This window comes from Aythya ferina (genome assembly GCF_964211825.1).
Source record: "Aythya ferina genome assembly, chromosome: 25".
In the NCBI taxonomy this organism is placed as follows: Eukaryota; Metazoa; Chordata; class Aves; order Anseriformes; family Anatidae; genus Aythya; species Aythya ferina.
Window position 1 is genome coordinate 5182388 of NC_140323.1, and position 20470 is coordinate 5202857.

The 20470-nt window shown below is 47.9% G+C and overlaps 1 protein-coding gene across 17 annotated transcripts in view; it reads right to left on the minus strand.

The window, feature by feature from the left end:
* Positions 1-20470, minus strand: part of ANKS1A (ankyrin repeat and sterile alpha motif domain containing 1A) — a 106480-nt gene that overhangs the window by 68769 nt on the left and 17241 nt on the right. For 12 of the 17 annotated variants that reach the window (XR_014685772.1, XR_014685773.1, XM_084497983.1 and 9 more), the window contains exons 2-9: positions 10846-10926; positions 9919-10075; positions 8688-8867; positions 8055-8117; positions 2512-2808; positions 1785-1860; positions 1398-1499; positions 37-132 (exon numbers count right to left, since the gene is read on the minus strand). Coding sequence is in view for 15 of the 17 variants with exons in the window: in XM_084497983.1 (XP_084354109.1) it covers positions 37-132; positions 1398-1499; positions 1785-1860; positions 2512-2808; positions 8055-8117; positions 8688-8867; positions 9919-10075; positions 10846-10926 (1052 nt within the window). In the remaining 2 variants the exon portion in view is untranslated. The remainder of the gene's footprint in view (positions 1-36; positions 133-1397; positions 1500-1784; positions 1861-2511; positions 2809-8054; positions 8118-8687; positions 8868-9918; positions 10076-10845; positions 10927-20470) is intronic. The other 5 variants (XM_084497987.1, XM_084497985.1, XM_084497984.1 and 2 more) reach the window with 2 other exon arrangements.

Consider the following 20470-nt stretch of genomic DNA (forward strand, 5'->3'; position numbering starts at 1 on the left):
AAGTGCCAGTGACTGCCAGGTTGCACGAAAGCCTACCCTGAGGTATCCGACACACGGGATCAGTGGCTGGAACAAGTGCTGCTTGGGCAGTCTTCTCCGCAGCTTTGGCACTTTTCCTCCCAATTGTGTAATCTGCAATGAGGTAGGGCAACAAAATCAATTTATGGCAATCTAGCTGCATGTCCACTATGGCATACGGTACTTTCTCCCCTGTGGACAGACAGCCAACTGTCAGCTCATTAAGCCTCCAAAAAATAACCAAAGTGCATTACTGAACCTCGCGGCTCAGATCCCAAAATAGAAACAGCTGACCCCTTTAATCACAAGGTTAAGAACAATTCTTTGAACTTTTACAGACTTACTAATGAGAAAGCTGCAAAGCTCCTGGAGGGACACGGCTTTGAGGAGCAGATTGCTCTGTTACAGACACAAGCTACGTGGCTACATGGGGCTGCAGCCTGCAGCCATAAAGCAGCAGAGCAGCCAGTTCTAGCTAACCACAGGCAAAGTCAGAAGCACTAAGCCTATGTGATTGAAGTCAGATGACATCTCACACAGCTCCCTCACAGGAACAAACTATCAGCAGTTACCTGCAATAAGTTCAGTTTTAGAGCCCATCTTTGTCTTCGGTTTCAGAACAGAGATAATACCTACCAGCCTCACAGGCAGAGCTTAATTAAAAGTCTGCCAAGTGCTTTGAACCTGCAAAGCTCTCAAATGCTAACCATGAGTAATATATACCAGTTGCATATGCTTCTGATCTTTTTCTCCACAGCTGAGAGGAAATTGAGATAGTGTAATTACAAGGTAGGAATTTAGCTAAGATGCCACATTTCATTGCCTAATTTGGACAGATACAATAGGCCAAGCTCATTTATAAATAAGTAATCAAGGCCTTTTCTGTAAATCTCATCTGCAAAATCCGTGCCCAAGCTTCACAATGAAGTGAGGAGTAGGACACAAGATCAGTGGGTGACTATTTGCCTGCACAGGCACATAAAGGAGAATTAATCCAAGACCATATCTAAAGCTATTACTTTGCATTCTGCAAGCAGATTTAGACTACCCTTAATTTTAATTCACTTATTATAAAGTGAGTTAAACAAAGCTCAATTTAGCCCATTTAAGTTGTACAAGTGATGCCGCACTCTTTCAGCAAAGGAGCTAATCCCCCTACAATCCACCCCTGGAAGCCCTCCTGCAGCCGCCCCATTCACCTGAGCATTTGAGCATCGTTGTTTCCAGCACCCTCACAATTCTCACCAAGGTACCCAGCCTGAAGCTCTGTTGCTTTCATCACTTTCCAGGACTAGAGAACCCAATTCCTTACTTGCACAGGCACAATTAAGCCCCCCAAACTCTTCCCTCCTGCCCACACACAGAGGAACACTGCTTACCTTCAATGAGAGCTGCTATGTGTTGACTTTTCTGAGAAGGAAGCTCCCTCACGATATCCAGAGCTGTCAGGCCTCTGTTATCCTTTATGTTCACATCAATACCTATGGTAGTAGGTAAAGAGCAGGCAGAAATCAAGAACATTTTCAAAACTTGCACAAATTCATTTTTAATCAAGTCACAGCTTACACACGTGACCATCACTGTGTGGCGCTAAAAACAACTCTGTAGAGGCAGACCTAGAGGCAAACACCAAGGGATGACCTCTCCTGTAACCCCCTCTGAGGAACACCACTTGGAGAGAAGTGCTGTTGCTAAAGAGGGGGTTCCTCAAGTGCTAGGTGAAGGAATCACCGCATTATTGCTTCAGAAGGGGATCATTCTCTCACCTGCAGCCAGCAATATTTGTACCACATCTGTCTTGCCAAACAAAGCAGCTTCGTGCAAAGCACTGCCTTTTTCAGTCTGCAAATTAAATGAAAAACAGCATGAAGCTAGGCAGTGGGGAATGGTGATGGAGGAATGTTTCAGAAGGTTACAGAAGCAATAAATATACTGCACCAAATACAAAGGGAGGGCGCCAGTATCTACGACTGATGACAAACTATCAGTATCATTACAGTGCCGAGAATTTGAAATGGAAAATGGGAACTGTCTCCTCCCAGAGTCAGACACCAAGAAAGGGCTTTCCACAGCTCAGCAAAAGGTCTTGTGCTGACAAGGAATGACAAGACCACCATGTAGAATCTGGTGCTGTGGAGCAGCGTGTTTACAAGTGGCTTGATGGGAAGAGAAACAGTTTGCCTCCATTGCTACCAAGAGCTCACAGTTTCATGAGGCAGAACAGCGTAGGCAAAAGAGCTTTTTTCTCCCTCCCTATGCATCCGTGGCTCTTCATCCGAGCAAGCATTAAGCATGCACTGCACCAGAATCCCTGTTTCTCAGAGGGACCAGAAGCTCAACAAACAGCCCAGAGGAACCCAAAGCCACCGCTCATCTTCCAGAAGTGATCCCCTGCAGGATGACAGGCAGGTGGAGCCCTCCCTGCTGCAACTCCACGAGTTCTCCATCCCCCAGCGATCAGAGCAGCCCCTCACACGCAGCCCCACCAAATACCTGGTAGTTGCTATCCATGCCAGCATCCAGGAGGACGTGGACCACAGTTTTGTGACCGTTCCTGGCTGCCAAGTGCAGGGGAGTGTGTTTCTTAGTGTTGCAGCTTAAAAGGTTGGGGTGAGCGTTCAGGAGCATCTTCACGACTTCCAGCCTCCCGTAGAGCGCTGCCAGGTCCAGGGGCGTCTCGAACTTGTTGTTGCGCATGGTGGGGTCGGTCAGCTCCTCCAGCAGCACCTTCACCACCTCCGTGTGGCCGTACTGCGCGGCGCAGTGCAGCGCCGTCTCGTTGTCGTTGTTCTGGGGGGGGGGAGAAACGCCAGCGCGTCACAACGGGGAGAGCAGAGCCACTCCGTGCCTCCCTCAAACCATTGAAGTTTAAATGCAAAAACAAGACAAAACAAGCAGCGAGCCCGGTTTGATACAGCTCGGAGCGGTGTTTCCACCATGTCACTAGCCACTGACCAGACACGGACATCCCCTGGTGAGCAAATCAACCGACCCGCCCAGTAAAAGCCTGGAAAAGCTTCAAAAAAACATCCAGGGCAGTGAGGTTTACCCAGATGTGAGAAATCTGCTCTATTGGAAATAGGTACTGTAAATGGGGCAGCCTGTTTCCAAAGCATGGAGGTCAAAAGCAAGAGACCACGCTGAAGTTTAAGGGGTTGTGGAGCTGTATCTGGATTCCCACTAGTTCTTGTAGTGCTTGGGGAAAGCCGACTTGTTTTTAGCTGGCAGCATCCCCTACTTGAGGGTGCCACAAAAACAAGACAGGATTCATGCTGCAGTTTTTGCGCCGCATATCGCAGTCTGCCGTAGCTTGATCGTCATCATTTCGGATTTAAACTTCAATTGTTTCGATCCTACTCATCCTGACCACAGCAGGCATTCCACCTCTGCAATTCTGAGGCTTGCAAGCAGGCTGGCCGCGTTAGAGAAAGGGTGCTGAATGCATGCAGTCTGTGCGTTAGGCAACAAACAGCGCCACCAGATCACTCCAGCAGCAAGCCCTTGCAGGCAAGGTCTCAGGTCAACTGGAGGAAGGAAGGAACGTCCAAGCACAGCGTGAAAGCCTCCACAGCGAGACCAGATCCAGTTAATACATGCAGCATTTGGCAGGTTAAAATCAGCAATGCAAAAGGTTCAAAGACGAGCAACCTAACGTTTCATCTCCAGGCACAAAATAGGAACTCTGCCAGATTTCACTCTTTCCTTCAAATTTAAGTTCATGGCAAATTTCTAGGTTTATTACTGTGTCCTACACACAGAGGGAATTTCAGTTTAAGGAATTTGGATAGAAACGCTTATCTAATTATTTGACCTCCCTCAAAATTCAACAGCTTTAGCTAAAAGAACTGAAGCAGAATTTGTCATTTTAAGGACAGTTCTCATTAAAAAAACAACAAGCTGTCTTGACAGAGTTAGGAGGACTATTGGAGAATCTGAATTTGACCAAAATATCTTCACTGATGCTTTGAGAGCAAATGTACTTTCTTAAATACCAGCTTGTAAGAGCAGTCAATATTTTGCACCAGTTCACAAACATGCTACAAAGCTTGCTCTGTTGTTCTTTAATCCTATTACCGTGTTAAGTCATTTGAGGGATTACAGGAGTCATGCATGCAAACTCCTACTTGTTTTTTTCTGCTATTTGACCGCATCACTTTTCAACCACATGAAAAGCACAAGGGGAGTGAGACATACTGGGGAGGCTGCGACTGGCGTGAAAGCAAAAGCCAAGGAGGCAGCAAGCAGCACCAGCCACGTGCAGGAGGCGGTGCAGAGTATTTCAGAGGGTGAGGAAAGCACAGCGTCGCTGCTAGAGCAGGAGGCAGTCAGACAACAGGCTCTATACTTGGAGTGGCAGAGGCAGCCATGGTGGAGGAACGCACATACAAGTGGACAGAAGTTACTGGAGAATAAAGAAGTCTGCACATAAAATACACATACGGAGTGAGAAGGGGAGAGAATAGAGAACTACAGAGATCACACCTTTCACCCCTAAGCTGGCAATTTCAAGGTATTTAAATGGTTGGCAAATGGCATGGATTGGATTTGACAGGGAAGGGAACCCATGAGCCCACAGCACAGGCAGACCAAGGCCATCGGTGGGCCCCATACCACGAGGGAGGCTCACGGCCCATTTCTGCAGGACGAGCAGATAGCCCCAGCCCTCCTGGAGCCGCGGGTGTCTGCGTGGAGGGAACGCACACTCTGGGAGCACACCCCAGAGCCCAGCTCTACCAGCACCATCCATCCCTCACCTTCCCGGCCACCCAGGCCATGACCCTCAAGGAAGCACACAGAGACCCCAAACACCTGCCTGATGGCTCAGGAATAGCAATACAAGTTCCTTTGATACTATAGCTGTTGAAGACTTCCCCCACACGTACTGCAATTTCATCTCGTTTTTTTTAAGCTACGCGTGGCTCTGGCACTCTGGGTGAAGTCCCCAGACTCCCCTCCTGTAACGAAGCCCACCAGGTGGTGTGATGGCTTTGAACCATCACAGCAAGTCTTTCCCCATCACGGGCTGGGTACCGGAAACTGCTGCTATTGCCCGGGTCTGTACTGCCTCTATTTGGGGAGTGTTCTGAGCAGCCCAAAATACCAAAACCATTCCAGGCAAGGGAGCCTGCCTGCCTTCCCGTATCACCTTCCAGGCACAAACTGGAGGGGAGCCTGAACAGCGAGCACAACAATCCAGTGTATGTATTTATCTGAGATGGAAAAAGAAAATTCCTTCCCAGCAGCCAGAAGGCACAAGGGTTCACATTTCAAAACTTCTTAGAAAAACAGAGCGCTCAATAGGACCCAGGGGCTGCATTCTTGCAGGAATCCCAGCACCCGCCTCATTCACAGTTGGGAGCAAGAAGCTGGGCCTCATCCGATGCCTGCCTACAGACCACAAAGCGGGAACAGAAGCAGAAATGCCTCTGCTTTCAGATGGGTCCCATCACATTTTGGGAGCCCTGGTAACCAGACACCACATGCCACAGCCCTTACGCTCATCGCACGCTGCAGCGGAGCATCCACAGCTCATGAAAGCAGATCTGTCCATGCTCCTGCTCCTAACTCACTGTAGAAGGGCTTTGATCAAAGAAAGGCAGATATTATTTAAAATACATGGGAAACTCTTCTAACTTTCTACCCTGCAAAGGTTTGAATGCTCCCATACGCTGCCAAGGGAGACTATGGTGCTGCCACTCTGAGGCTTTTAAGAAAGCGTTGAACAAACACCAGCCAGGAATGTTTTAGGCAGCCTTGATCCTGCCTTGGGGCACAGAAGAGGTTGTGTGACCCCTTCAGTCCCACCTAACCCACTTCTGAGGCTTCCTTGGAGGGTTTGTGTCCGTGCACCCATTTGCCTCCTCCATTCCTCCAGGTGCCCCGCAACGCCGAGCACTGCAGAAAAACGAGCCCCATTTGTCCAACAAGCTCTCAGGAGCTCTGTGGGTGGCTGTGCTGCCCAGTTTCATTTGCAGGCTCCAGATGGTAGGCTTCCACTTTTCTCAGCAGACCAGTTAGATTTATAGCACTTTAAACCCCATCTGCATGAATCGTTTGCTTCCAATTAAAGAAGACAAAGGTAGTTTGTGCGGTGCAGTTTATTTCTCCTTGAGCTCTATGACAGCTTTTGCCTCTTTGGCTCTGCTCAGCTGCTTGGGTCCTTCATACAAATTAAATAGCCTGATCCGAGGTAGCAGGAGTCAATGGAGCACAGTTGCAGCTCCATCTCTTAACTTCACTTCTATCATTTGCTTTTCAGAAGTCCTTCAGGCCCATAACAGGCATACGAGAGGCCATTTAAATAAAAGATGTTGAAAAGGAAGGGGCACAAAAAGAAGCTGTTATTTCCTGCAGTTTTTAGGAGAATAAGATGCTTCTGGCTCTTTTAGCTCTTCCTGACCAGGATATCAATTTAATCTACATCCAGCCATATAGAAATGCTTTTCCCCCCCCCGATGGAGAAAACATCCAGGGTTGCACAAGTATGGCTCCACATGCTCTTCAAATGTGGTCAGAAACCATCAGTAAGCTGGTCAGAGTTTATGATGGACCTACCAGTTAGCATATAAGCCATCTCTCCTTAAAACCAAGGCTCTGATTTCAAAAAACATGAGCCTTGCTCTTGAGAGTACTACAGCCATCCTGAACACTGCCCTGCAAGTTCAAAATGCAAACGTCAAAAAAAAAAATACTTTGTAAACATCAGTCCACAAAAAGCTACCTCAATTTGGTCTTTATATTCCTTCCTCATTCAACAATCTAGTGCTAGTGTATAAGATTTTACTCCCTTATTGCCAGTCGAGAGCTCCCCTTCAGCCAGCTGAACCAACCACTCAGCTACAATACGTTTCCACAAGACATTTGTTGCCACAAAATTCCCAGCTGGATTCCTGTCAAAATCACAGGTAAGGATGAGTTTCATGTAAATGTGTTTGCACTTGAAGAGGTATGCGCTGGAGTATTTCCTGAAATAGAAGTCTGCAAAAACAACTCCCAGCGGTTAGCAACCTCAGGAATTTTGAGCGTGTTTTTAAGGTACTGCAGATCAAGCAGAGTGAAAGTTTCAACTGAACTTTGAGACATAAATATGTCATGGATGGCTGAGTCTAAAATAATTGGCTGGAAGCAACTGTGGCATGGTGGCTGAGAGCAGAAGCATCCCATGATAAATCAGCAGACGATTATGCCATCAGTGGGCTGCTGCAACACTATAAATAAAAATGAAAAATGGTGAGTGTCTGAGAAAACACCACCATCTATGCACTGGGAGACAGAACAAGTGACCCCAGGAACTTTCTTACTTGCTTCCTCAATTGCTCAGCCTCAGTGCATCGTAAGTGCTGATGTCATGCCTTTTTGTAGCTCAGGAACAACTAAAAGCAAGAGAGGAGCAAAACAGGCAAGAAAACAGGAACAGAAGACCAGGGCTGAAGGGTGAGACGACACAACAGACTTCACACCAAAAGAGACTGATGCAATAAGCGGTACATGAAGGACTTGGGAAGGGAGGTGTGTTACTGCCGTCCCTTCTCCCCGCCACCACCGAAAGAATTAACTGTCCACTCAAACAACAAATACAGCAGTATGCATTTTGTAGGAGAAAAGGCATGAAGAATCACTCCAAACAGCCCACAGAGAAAACGCATCCATGTTTAAGCAGGAAAAAAAATTCCTTCTCTTTGCATTTATCAGCAACATTAGCACATGAAACAATACCTAAAGCATTTGAATTGAAATAACATTACCTTTTGGAAGTCATCCAGCCCAATCAAGCAAACTGACCATCACCGTGAGTCCTACAAGGCTAAGCAATGAAGGAGCCCCCAGGAAAGTAAGGAAAAGCTTCCCTTAAATTATGTTTCTATAACTGCTTTGAAGAGAAAAACCCAGAGTAAATAAAATGTTTGCATTTTACTTTTCCCCAAGCAGCTGCAAACTGAACAGGTATTATTGCAACTGGATGACATTGCACCTGGAAGCACGCGAGTGCAGCTTGGAGTAATGATGCAGTGAAATGCTGTCAGCATAGTACACACCTTGGCATTGATATATGGGTCAAAGGGGCCGTACTTTTTGAGTTCTTTGATCTCAAGAGCATTCTACAAAAAGGAAGAGGAAAAAGAACAAAAATGTGATAATGAAATGGGTGAGATATAGCAACAAAGCAATGGGTGACTCCCAAGGGGTGGAAGTGACAGAACACAGCGTCTTGTTCCAGTCAAAGCTATTAACAGCAGAAGCCATTCCAGCAGCTGATTCCTGTAACCTGAACCACTGTGCATTTCATTTACAAGACTCCGGACTCGAGCAGCACAGGCTACTCGACTGACTTTTATCATTTAAAAGGGTTCCTACTAAACAAACATTAATGAAACATTACCTGGAAGGGTTACACTAAGCTTTTAATCTTTTGCAAAGGTTTCCCATACACCTGTCCTGCTCCGACAGCAGAGCAGTTCATACTCACGGCCCTCAGTCAATTCTTATCAGATTGATCGTAAACAGTTTACTGCACTTCTCAAATCCATTTAAACAGACTGAATGCCTGCAGCTGTGCCCAAATGCATTACTAAGCACAGCTCCAAGCTGGAAAGCTATCAACAAAGACAGTAAAACACACGCTATTAGTAATTCCTGCTCAATTGAGGAGTGGTAGTGATTAGCATTACCACTATATTTTTCAATTCGTGATGCTTCAGAAGCAGCCATTTAGCCTCGGGTGCCTCAAGCTTTACACTGCAGAACAGAACACCTGGGCATGAAAACTCTGGTCCCCACAAAGCATGGCTGGAAGCAGAATTGGGACTCCTAAACCCGACTCCGTGAAGGGGGAGTTTGCTCCTCGGCTTCTGAAAAAGTATACACAGCAGATCAAGATTAAACAGCAGAAACTCGCAGCTCCCAGATGTTCACTTCAACTTTGACAGATTCTGCGAACCTCGAGCCATGAGTATCTGACCTACTTGTGAATTAACTCCTGAATGGATACATGTTTTTAGCCTTGTGGTACTAAGGCAGAGGCTTATTTTGTTTTACTTGCCTCCACCTGGATGAAAACCTGAGTGGTTAGGAGCTGATTCATGGGACAGGAGATATCCCTCCCTGAGGGTGGGCACAACCCAGGGCCCCTGTAGCTTTAATCATCTGATTTGAACCTGTTATTGATATCTGCCCTAGACACAGGGAAGAACCATAAACTAAGCTCTGCTCAGCTGGCCTCATTCAGTCAACCAATTCACTTATCTAAAGTCTTAAGCAAAAGAATTATTTGGGACTTCCCACAGTAGCGTGTCAGAAGTTCCCCTGGAATTATGAGATACCTGCTGACTGCCACAGGGAAGTTACAAGTTGTTTTTCTTGCCTGATTGAGAAAAAAATCATTAAGATTAAGCTAGGGATTTATGTGGGGTGGGGTAGAGCTAAAATTATCCTATGACTTACAAATTAGTTAACTGGAGCAAGTGCTACAGGCAAGCCAGGAGAGTAGCTAAGAGAGCATGGCCAAACACAGACTAAAAGCTGCTTCGATTAGTTCCCAAAAGAAGGGAGCCAATGTATCCTTTGACAGCACTAGAAATCTTCTCAGTTATCCAGCAACTGAAAGGAAAAACTGTGTTAGTTTTAGAAGCCCAGTATGAAAGCAGGAGAATGCTTCCGAGGTGCTGAGGGGTTCTCTCGACATACATTTACAGCTCTCTGTATAAACCATCACGTATACCTCACTAGGATTCAACCACTAACTCAGACCTGGAGGCATTGCTTTAGGCAGCGCCCTCCTTATCCCAGCAGCAATTAACTTTATAACAACTGCTACTAGTTCGGGAGGGTCAGGAGTCAGCTGTAGTCTCTTTCCATTCGAGGGAAACGGTTCAACGGAGCATTAGAGAAAAATACGCAAACCTGCTCATTCACTTTAGTGTGCGACGGTCCCTGGTGGATGAGGAGCTTCACTATGTCTGCATCTCCTTTCCAGGCTGCCAGGTGAAGAGGGTAGCAGCCCTTACAGTCTGCTACGTTGGTTAGCGCGTCGTTCCTCAGCAGAACTTCCACCACATCCCTGCAAGAAAAGGAGACTCGAGTCCGTAAGATATGCAGTCCTCGTCTCGCAGCTTACATTCCCCAGTAAGACTACTGTACAAAAAATTCATCTGAACAGATGTATTTCAGAGATCCTCTTGAAATGTGATCTCAAAGCATTCCTATTCAATGCTGCCCAAGGAAAGAAATTAAAGACTACTGAGTCCAGGGAAGATCTCTGCTACCTTCATACTAATGGAGCTGAACAGGCACTGAAGTCATCCACAAGCCACTCTGGTGAGAAGTAAATTGCACCAGCACAATAAAGATGAACAAAGATTTTAACTCTATTCAATTTCTCAGTACCTCAGGTAGCAGTGAACAAAACAAGATTTACCACACTGAAGACCAGAGTTACTTTCAAATGTAATAACACACAAAAGCAAATTTTAGGTGGTGCAGGCACAGCAACACATTGGACACCAGACAGACTGCAGAGGACTGTTACTGGAGAAGCCACCTTTAATATCTCGTTATAACTTATCCAAATTGTTTATAAATAAAAGGGTGGTTGAAAACCTCAGCGTTCTGCCAAATTTTTATAAAGATTTATGTTCACACTGTGCAGCAGCAAAAGCCTCTATAGCGTTGCTGCACTGATGTTCACTTCTCGTCCTGAAGATGGTGTAGTGCTGCACCACGGCCACGTTTCAGTGGGAACAGCATTAGATCGGTGAGTGAATTACACAAACCATAGCTTGTAGAGCGCCTCGTAACCCCTGTGACCAAAGGCATTGTAAGATGACTCACTTATGGCCATTCAAAGCAGCATGGTGCAGGGGAGTGTATCCAGTACTGTCAACGCAGTTCACATTTGGCCCTCTCCAGATGCTGCAAGACAGAAAACGTACAGGGAACACTTAGGCATACACCAAACAGACGGACAGTTGGCAACTTTCAGCAGACTCCTCGCGCCGAGCTGGTTATCTGGAAGCAAACTGGTGGCTGCTGGACAGCTGTGGTTAAGAACAGTAACGCAGAGAACAGACCGCACAGCGCTGCGTCCAGCAGAGGGGTTAGCATCACAGAGCACACAGCACGACCACTACTCGATGCTTTATCAGAACAAGTTGTTAAAATCTTTGTAAAATCAGAGCTCCCGTGTTCCCCCGCTTCCAGGCATCTTCCAGCCACACGTGCTTACCAAAAAGCTTCTTTAACAGAAGGTGTGTCTATTAAAGTTGACCACAAGAGAAGTAAGCCATCAACCCACCCCAACTCTCACCCCTCCAAAGGATTGTGATGAATTTGGGAAAGCCTTTTTACCCCCATGCCAAGTCCCTAGAGGTGTGCGTTGATGACTGTGGGATGCAGAGCCTGCTCCTGGTCACCAGCATGGATCCACATTGACCTCATACCGCCCAAAATTCATTTCCATCTGACAACTGTTAGCAGTCTATACGAAAAAGTAGGTGGTCTCGGAGCGTTTGCAAACACTTCCCTCCCTTGTTCAGAAGTCGAACACCAAGGATTTCAGGATTAATCTGCCCTCTAATCCCTCCACAGTGTCCTATTTAAAACAGTGCAGGAACACGCGTGCAAGAAGCTGGCTCTGCTCTCAACCTTGCTGCTGAAGGAGCTGGGTTCTGCTGCTACCAGGTCAGGCACCCCTCACCAGCGCGACCGTCCTCGTCCAGAAAGGGCACACAAACCCAACCCATCATGGTCACGTTCCTCAAAGCCAACAAACCTGTCCTCAGCATCCTCCTCCCCATCCCAAACCATCCTTCCCTGTACGCTGGACTGTTTCAAACTTAATACTTCCAAGAGTTATACAGGATTTATAAGCCTAGACAACCCTTCTTTCCCTAAAGGAGTACACTTTGCTCCTTTATTTTGTTTTGAAACTCTGGGTAGAAGTTAACAGCACCCCCTAAACCCCCATGTAATTGGTTTTAAATCAAGTTAACTGTTGCTCCCACCCCCCCCCCAAAAAGCAGGCCTTCCCTGATCACTTCATTTCCTCCCCAGCACGTAATCACCACAGCTCACTGTATGATAGAGGCAGCCCGAGCAGTTACTGGGTTTTCTAAAGTAAGTCATTACCAGAGGGCTCCCAGCCAGAAAACGCTACGCCAGTGTATAAAAGCAGCAGGAAAGGCACCAAACCAGCGGAGATCCTGTGCAGACCAAGCGGAAATTCAGGAGTAAACTAAGCAGCACGCTCACTCTCCAATGCATTTCAGGTGGGATTCACGAGCACCCTGCGAAATGGAAAGTAAATGGAAAGTTTCTCTCCGCCGCGCGATGCCTGATCCAGCAGACCACTATAAAGGGCTCTGGAGTCCTGAGACAGCCCCGAGCTCCACTGGAGGAGCCACAGCTAAGGGGAAACTTTATCCAGGGGAACAGGGAAGTAAGCCACAAAATCCAGTTTGGGAAGGATCAGGAGGTTTATCCAGGGGCATTCCTGCCCCGCTCACCGCCCTGAGCTTCAGAAGCAAACAGCAAGTCCCCGCACGCACGCAGTGCATTCCAAGTGCCATGAGCATCAGCTGCAGGACGATGGCTTGAACTGTGTCCTGGAGATGTGAGACACCAGGAACTAGAGGATGGAGTGCAGGAAATGCCTTACCCCATCCAGCTGCACAGTCCTCAGCATGAAGGGGACCTGAGTCACTCGCAGCCCCTGGTTTACTTTTGGCAGCAGGCTCATGCTGTGTGGTGGCCCAAACAACTTATTGCTGGATTTAAAGTGGCAATTTATGGTTACAGCTAGTGCCAGAAGCCTTGTGTATAGTCTGGAGCAGTTATAAATACAGCACACACCCCCACACACTGCTAACCTGACCAAGGCCAGAAGGTTTGGCCATTTTATATGCCAAACAGAGCTGGATTTTGCTGCTGAGCTCCAAAACCTACAGAGCAGACATACAAAGAGCCAGCACCATTTAAACTTCAGCTGAAATGAATATTTATGAAAGAAAACCAGGATTAGTAGTGTCACCAGCATCAACCAAGTCACTTGCTCAAAGGGACCCATCCAGTGGGCAGCAAGAATGGGAAGTGGAACCCATGAAGCCATCTTCCACCAGAGCATGGCCTCCTTGCAAGGAAAACACTTCCCTAAAATCTCCTCAGGCATTTTCTGGTTAATGTTTTAGAGTACTCAAAAACCTCAAAACACCCTCCAGCAACTCAAAGGAAAAGAAAACTTGGAGTCCACGATGGAGCAGGTTCAACACTGAGCTCCGGGTACTGGAGAAGTCTACTGCTGGGATGTGAAGATATTTTTAACAGAGCTGTTGTATCCTTCCCTTCCACCCCACCCTTACCCGGTCTTGGAAATACAGAAAGCTTTTATCAAAGAAAGGTCAAATCACCCAAAAGTGCAGTTGGAAAGGATTTAAGAGGAGAACTATTTATATGCAGATGTCAGGGCGGCAGTGGGAGTCTATCAGTCTCCTCCCTCCTCTTCCTCTCCAGCTCCATAGGAACACCACGAAGTTCTCCTGACTTCACAGAAACCAAATCTTCCAGCCCATTTTTATTTACGCAACGCATAGCATTAGAGTGACAGGCCAAGATAAGATCCTGAGTTTCTTATTTGGGATCTAAACACAGGAAAAGAAGCCTACTACAGGCTGCAGAAACAGAAACATCAGCACAGGAAGATTATTTTGAAAGACCCCGCAGTTCCTGCAGAGCAGCACTCGCAGTGCATCTGCGGGATGAGCTGAATGACATCTCAGGCATTACCTGTAGGAACCACGGCAGAGCTCCCAGAAATAAAATAGTAGGAAAATAACAGGAACGCTCCCTACCACCACCACTACGGGAGAGGAGGTGGGTACTCTGGGATTAGCTCTTTGAATGAAGAGTTTGTCTCACCTCTTCAGGCCAGACAGGGAAGGTTACAAAGGTTTATGGCAATGGGAGTAACTCAGCAAGAACCTGCCCGCACCAGGAGGCTTTGTGAGCATCAGGAGGTTACCAACTCCTAACGTGCAGCGCACAGACCAGGGTAAAAGCTGTAAATATCTGCCAAGGTCACAGCCAGGACTCAACCGTCCAGGAAAGTTCAGAGAGAAGGCAGAGAAAGCCACTCACCACCCTGCTGTCATCCCTGAATCAGCCTGCAGCACTTCGAAGCCGCACACGTCTCCAGAACACGACTTGAACAAATGGGCTCTGCTATTTAAAGGAAGACACCCCGAGCTCGGCAGAGACAACATTTCAAGAACATACAGCGAGAAAATCCCCAACTGGAAGCAGTCTACAAAGAACCCTTCCAGGATCCCCTGCACAAAGCAGAACAGATTTGCACTTCTCGCAGCCAAGCTGCCTCCAGGCTTCCTGGGAACGACGTCGCTCCCGCAGGCGTTTTGAGCTTTCTGATACGGAAAGTGTGCCACGAAGCCCTGCTCAGCCAGCCCCACTTTGGGAACTCTTCCTGGACAAGTACGTAAGGAATAGCGCCTACCTCCTCCTGGTTCAGATGAGAAATGAAGCAAGAAAAATAGATGAGCACTTATGTGTGATGCTGTGAGATCGTGCAGTGTCAGGGACTGAGTCATTCAGGAGTTGGACCCAACCATCCCCGTGGGTCCTTTCCAGCTCAGGATATTCCATGTCTGATTTCACCTTCACGGCATCTCCTGACAGACCTGTTGCCTTGATTTTACAAGACAGAAGGGAAGTCATTCAAAAACGGGGCAGCAGAAACATTGCCTTCAGCAAAACCAGACAAGACAGAACAAAACTCAGGAAATCCTAACGCCGAGCCAGTGCGCGGATGACGACTCCGAAGCCGCCAGGGTTTTCTTCCCTGCTGCGTCACGGAGCCTTGGGAAAAGGTCTCCTTCCAGCTCCCAGCCTTCTCATCTGAAAAATGGAAGCAGCGTGGAGAGAAGCAGAGCACAAAGCCAAGTCCTATCGATGTACAGTGCGATTTGGGGCTGTTTCTAATTAAACACAAAACCAGATCCCTGCATGGGAAGGAGAACACTGTAAATACCAGGTCCCAGTAAAGTTCAGAGAAGGTCTGGAGCCAATCCGACTACCACTGGTGTTTGCTTTCTTTTCTCCCCCAGTTCCCCAAAAGCCCTTTGCATCACAGGGGGGTTGCTTTTATACTTGCTGCATGTGTTACGAAAGCAAACCTCTCCAGAGATCACCCAGATTTCACCTCCCTGTTGCTGCACCAGGGTAGCACGCAACGCTCCTGATCTGCTGAAGGCAATTAAGACTGACCACAAACGATACAAGAGCAGCTCTGAAAACCTGCAAAATCTGTTCTGTTTGAACTAATTCCTGCACTCAGTTTTTCTTGCTCCGTGACTCAGCAAGCGCTGTAGCTTTTTAAATAAGGCTTCCTGTTTGTAAAAAAAAAAAATGCTGAATAAAGCACATTGCTTTAGGTCACGATCCAACCCAAGAGTTCCTTTAAACAAGAGGATATTTGTCCTCTTGCTTTTCCATTTCTTTCTTCCTGGCCGTAGTAACTTTACTCACCAAATTGTCTGGGGGCAACGGGCTACAGCAGAGGCCAACTGCCCTGAAGGACTACCCAACTTTTTCAAGTCAAATGAGTTTTCAGAGCTGGTTTGCAGTTTCAGCTGGGTTACAGAAGCACCCAAAGACTTCAGGACCCCCGTGTGTGCAGGCAGCTGAAGGCCATCGCCACCCCGGTGTATTTACACGCTCGGTGCAGAAGACACAATGAGCAACGCTGGCACTGTCACTGCTTTGGGGCCAGCACACACAAACATCTCGGCTCAAGGTCACAAAGGAAGTTTAAAGCAGCTGAGAACTGATCCCAGATGTTTGGAGTCCAAGTTCAATGCCTCAGAGACAGCTTGCCCAAGGGGCAGTTAGGGCTGGAGGCTGATGAACTCCCAGAGCATTGCCCAGAGGATGAGGAGAGCCGGCCCGTAATATCCACACAACCCCCAGATTCTTGCAGCACTAACACAATCCTCTTTTGGTATTTCCTGCTCGCAGACTGATAACACAAACAACTCAAATGCTTCGTGTGAGAATTTAAGGTTAGAAAGCGGGCTTCGGCTTTGCTGCAGAGAAGCAGTGCTGCGCCCATTTCACAGACAGGCACAAGCAGGGCACAGCAGGGCTCAGACAGAGCTGCGACCCCTTCCTCGTGTGCCTCCCCACTCGAGAACACAATAGCTTTTCCAAAAATAAACTGCTGATGCAGGCTGGAGGAGATTAAAGCAGAATATTCCTGGGATGGGGGGAACGTGGCTAAATCCCAAGCAATACTTTCTCAGCCCCTCTTGGCAGGCTCCAGGAAGGAGCTCCGCGAGCAACCCACTCAGATTCCAGCTATCGGAGAGGCTGCAAAGGAAGCCAAAGCAGTGATCTCTGCCTTACAGAGGTCATTAAACTTCTTCGTCCAGATTTTTCTTTGCTATAAAGTTGGGATGATTGCTTCCACCCAGCGCTCCTTGGCTGCTCTCCTCCTATCTTCTTGCCTGCACTGCCACCCTCTCGCACCATTCACTGCCCCCGTTTTTTTTTTCTGTTCTGCTGACTCTTCCCAAACTCGAGTCTCCCAACCCAGTGAGCCAAGGAACTCACTCCCCTCATCTGCCTCAGCTTTTCTGCTTGGGCCAACATCAAGCACCCAGATCAAGGGGAGCTTCATTTCGCCTGGTACTTCAGGCTCATCAGGAATTGTGCTTTCTGCAGCAGTTAGCACTAACAGCACAATACTGAAGAGCCTGGCATCGCCATTTTACAGCTGTGTTGTCTTATCCATTACATAAAAAATCAGACCTGCTATAGAAAGTGTGGGTGGCCATGTAACGCAGAGGATGATTGCACGATGCCTTACAGAGAATCCCAGCACTGTAAATGCGCGCAGAAGTCCCGCTTTGCATTCCAGTCCTGCCCAGGAAGCATTTGCTATGCACAAAAATTCTCCCACTAACATCACTGCCTCCATCATTCTCTCAGAAAAAAACAACGCATGCGGTAATCCACATTTATCACTTCAAACATGACGACATTGCCAAGCGTTTCACAACCAAGTGCAGTAATTACCTTCTACACAATGCAGAAGAGCTCTGTTACGGGCCAAGGGATCCAAAGGGAAGAGATAAGGCTTGTGTCATTTTGTGGGGTTTTGTTGTGGGTTTTTTGTTAGTCCTTTTTGCAATGATTCAGAACAAAAATTTCCTTTTCACAGAAAACAAGGCTCAAATGCAACTTCGTGTACTTGAATGACAGGGAAGAAGCTGAGTGATCTGAGCCAGTGCCACACGTGCTTCTCAAGTGCCTCGGGACTTGAGGAAACCACAGGCAAGAAGAACCATCGGCAAGGACACACTGCAGAGCTCGGTCTGCAAGGCCTCAGGGAGCTGAAGGCCACCAGCTTTCCCCACTGGAAAAAACGGGAAAGATAGAGCAGAGAATGCTCCCAAAACTGCCAGGAGAAGCACAGAGAAATCCCCCTCACTGCAAGCAGTAAGTTATTCTGAAAAAGGTCTTGATGGTGAAGTGAATCAGAAAAAGATTACAGAGCTCAAATGCTCACGGGTAAAGAGCAGGTCTGGATTTACGGGGCTACCAGCCCTCAGAGCAGCGAGGCTGTGTACAGACAGCTCAAAAGGTGCAATTCTCAGCACGCTTTCTTAAACGCCCACGAGGTTATTTGCCTCGCTTCCTGCCTGCTGGAAGTCACCGAGTCCTTGCTGTTGGGCCTAAAAGTCTCAAATTAGAGGAAGCAGGAGATCGCCAACCCAATCATGAGAATTAACGTGCTGCAGAGTACAGGACTGTTCAGCTGCTACGGTGTCAGCACCTGCGTACCCGCTGCTTTTTAATCCTTCTCCCTTCTAGAAAGCACTCATGATACGTGAAAATCACCACGAAAACGCAGTTAGTTCTGGGCTGCAAAGCAGAAATTTACTCTGCAATTAACGCACAGGAGCAGGAGAGCAACACCTATAAGGAAAGAACATTGGGATCATAAACATCTGCGCAAAGCAGCCGGTTTTCAAACGTGAGAAGAACAAAAGCAGCCGAGCAGACAAATTGATCCTGCCGGGATTTGCACACACCATTCCAGGAAACCTGGATCCTCGAGACACAGCGCAGAGGTTAAAGCCACAGCTCAGAGGCACATGCAATAAATGTGCAGCCACTTAGAGACTGCTGAGCTACACGCCGAAGACTGCTAAGCATCATTCCTAAAGCCACAAAGCGTGCTAACTCCGGGCTCCTTCCAAGACTGAGAAAACGACGCCAGCTTCTCTGCAGAAAAGATGCTGTTAACATGGGGATGACTCATTCCTGGCGGTCAGCACAAGTCTCAGTCCTGCAGCTCCGGGATGAACGGAGTGCCAGCCCCAGTCCTGCAGCTCTGGGATTAACAGTGTGCCAGCCCATGCAAAGCACGACGAAGCATCAGAGGTAACACCACCATTTCAGCAGTTCACACAGCAGCAAAGCACATCTTACTGTCTCCATCTCCCACACGGTCAGAGCACATCTTCTTTCCTTACAGAAACGTGGGCTGACAGCAGCCAGAGCCGAGTCAGGCAGCCGATCTATCGAGGAAGGACAATTGTGTTGGAAATAAGAGCCAACGGGTGAGGATGGATCTCCCTGTACAGGTATTGTCCCCACCTAAAAGCAGCTTCCTGACACATGGTCACATTTACGGGGAGAATTTATTTATTTTGCAGCTGCATTTGTGTACCGAGCAGGCTTTCTGGAAGCCACCAAGTGCTTTCACCAGCTGCATTCACAAAGCCTTTAACTCGCAGATGGCTGTGTTGGACACCACGAGCCGCTCTCCTTGGCGGAGAGCACCTTCATCACGGGCTGTTGTTTCCACAGAAGAGGTGCTTGAAAACAGCAGCTAATCTTAACTAATGATCTGCAACTTCTAATGGAAATAGCCACCCACGCTTTGCCTAGCACCCAAGAGGGGCAGCTAAGTAAAAGTATGAGACTAAGAGCCTCCAGCATCACATCAAGCAGTAAAATTCGTGGATATTTTAAAAAACAAGAGCAGGAAAGTAAGTCTCTCATCCCAGCTACTTCTCAGGTAGGAAAGAGTGGTTAAGGGCAGAAACCAGAGCCCTGCAATGCTGTAACAAAGAAAAACTGGGGGGCAGTTCTTGTGAGAGTAACTTTTCAATCTCCTACACGCATCTGGATTTCCTTCCTTTCAAAGTTTTGGCCAAAAGTAGGTTTGGCATGTGAGAAAAACAAATTCCTTTGCAGCAAAGTTGTCAGGCCGCCCAGTTTCCAGCAGCGGGATGTAAAGCTGAGGTTTCCCAAGAGAAGGATCTGTGCCTTCAGCCAGGGCGATGGTGGGAACGTGCCTTCGATGGACAAAGCAGAGGAAGCAAACCAGCTCCACGTGTGTGCACTGGGAATGGCACGGCTTCGGGTGACCGCTGACCAAGTCCTCGAGGAGCCAGCGCCCAAAGGCGCCCAGCAGCACCCACCTGCACCGAGGCCGTTAGAGGATTCTGCCACCTCCACACTGGGGTCCACTCCCCTTGCTCTCCAGAGACTGCTTTGATCATGGCACAAGGCAAAAGTGGTTCTGCTGCTGTTTAACTGGTATCTGTGCCTCCCCTAAAGCTCCACACCCCCCCCACACTTCAGCTCCCTACTAAACTCAAGAACCTGGATGACAGGCGTAAAAGCATTTACTCCTCTGGTTCTCCTTCAGGGCCATTTTGGCACAAAGTCAGCAAACCTGCAACTCCTCGATGCCCACCTTCACACTGAAATCCTGCGTACTTCCAGCTCAGGGACACGTCCAGCCCAGTGCAAAGCACTCCATCCACAGAGACTCCTTTCAGTGCCCCAGGAGGAAGGCACACGCTGCCACCGGTGGGAATTCCAGGACTTCCAGGGTACCTTCCGTCACGTTCAAGAAACAGACGTGGAGATAAAACACGGAGCCAACTGCATGGTGGAAGACCAGCGCACAGTCACAGCTACCCCCTCATTTAAGGCTCCCATTTACCTCCACCCTTCCCTCCAGTAGAGTTCTTGGCATGTTACTAAGAGTGCTCAACTGTGATATGGAATATACAGGACAGGAAGACTGAGAGATTTAACCCCATCACGCATGGAAGGGATGCACACCTGCAAGGCAGCTGGAGGTAGGCACGCCTGGAAAAGCAGCAGCCAGGGAACACTGATGCCACCACGCGCAGTCTGAGCCCCAGGACAGGTCTGCACCTCCCCGCACACCTCCCCTGTTCTCTCAGCATCAGGACTGCAACAAGAAGACCGAAGCCATTCTGTCTTGAAAGCTTCAGGGCTTACTCTTCAGCACTTGCCAATTATTTGGCAATATCAACTCTGCATGCGTGCAATAGAAGAGTTAAAGTGCTAAACATTAAGGCAACAAACCCAGATCCTTCCCTACAACCTACCAGACACATTG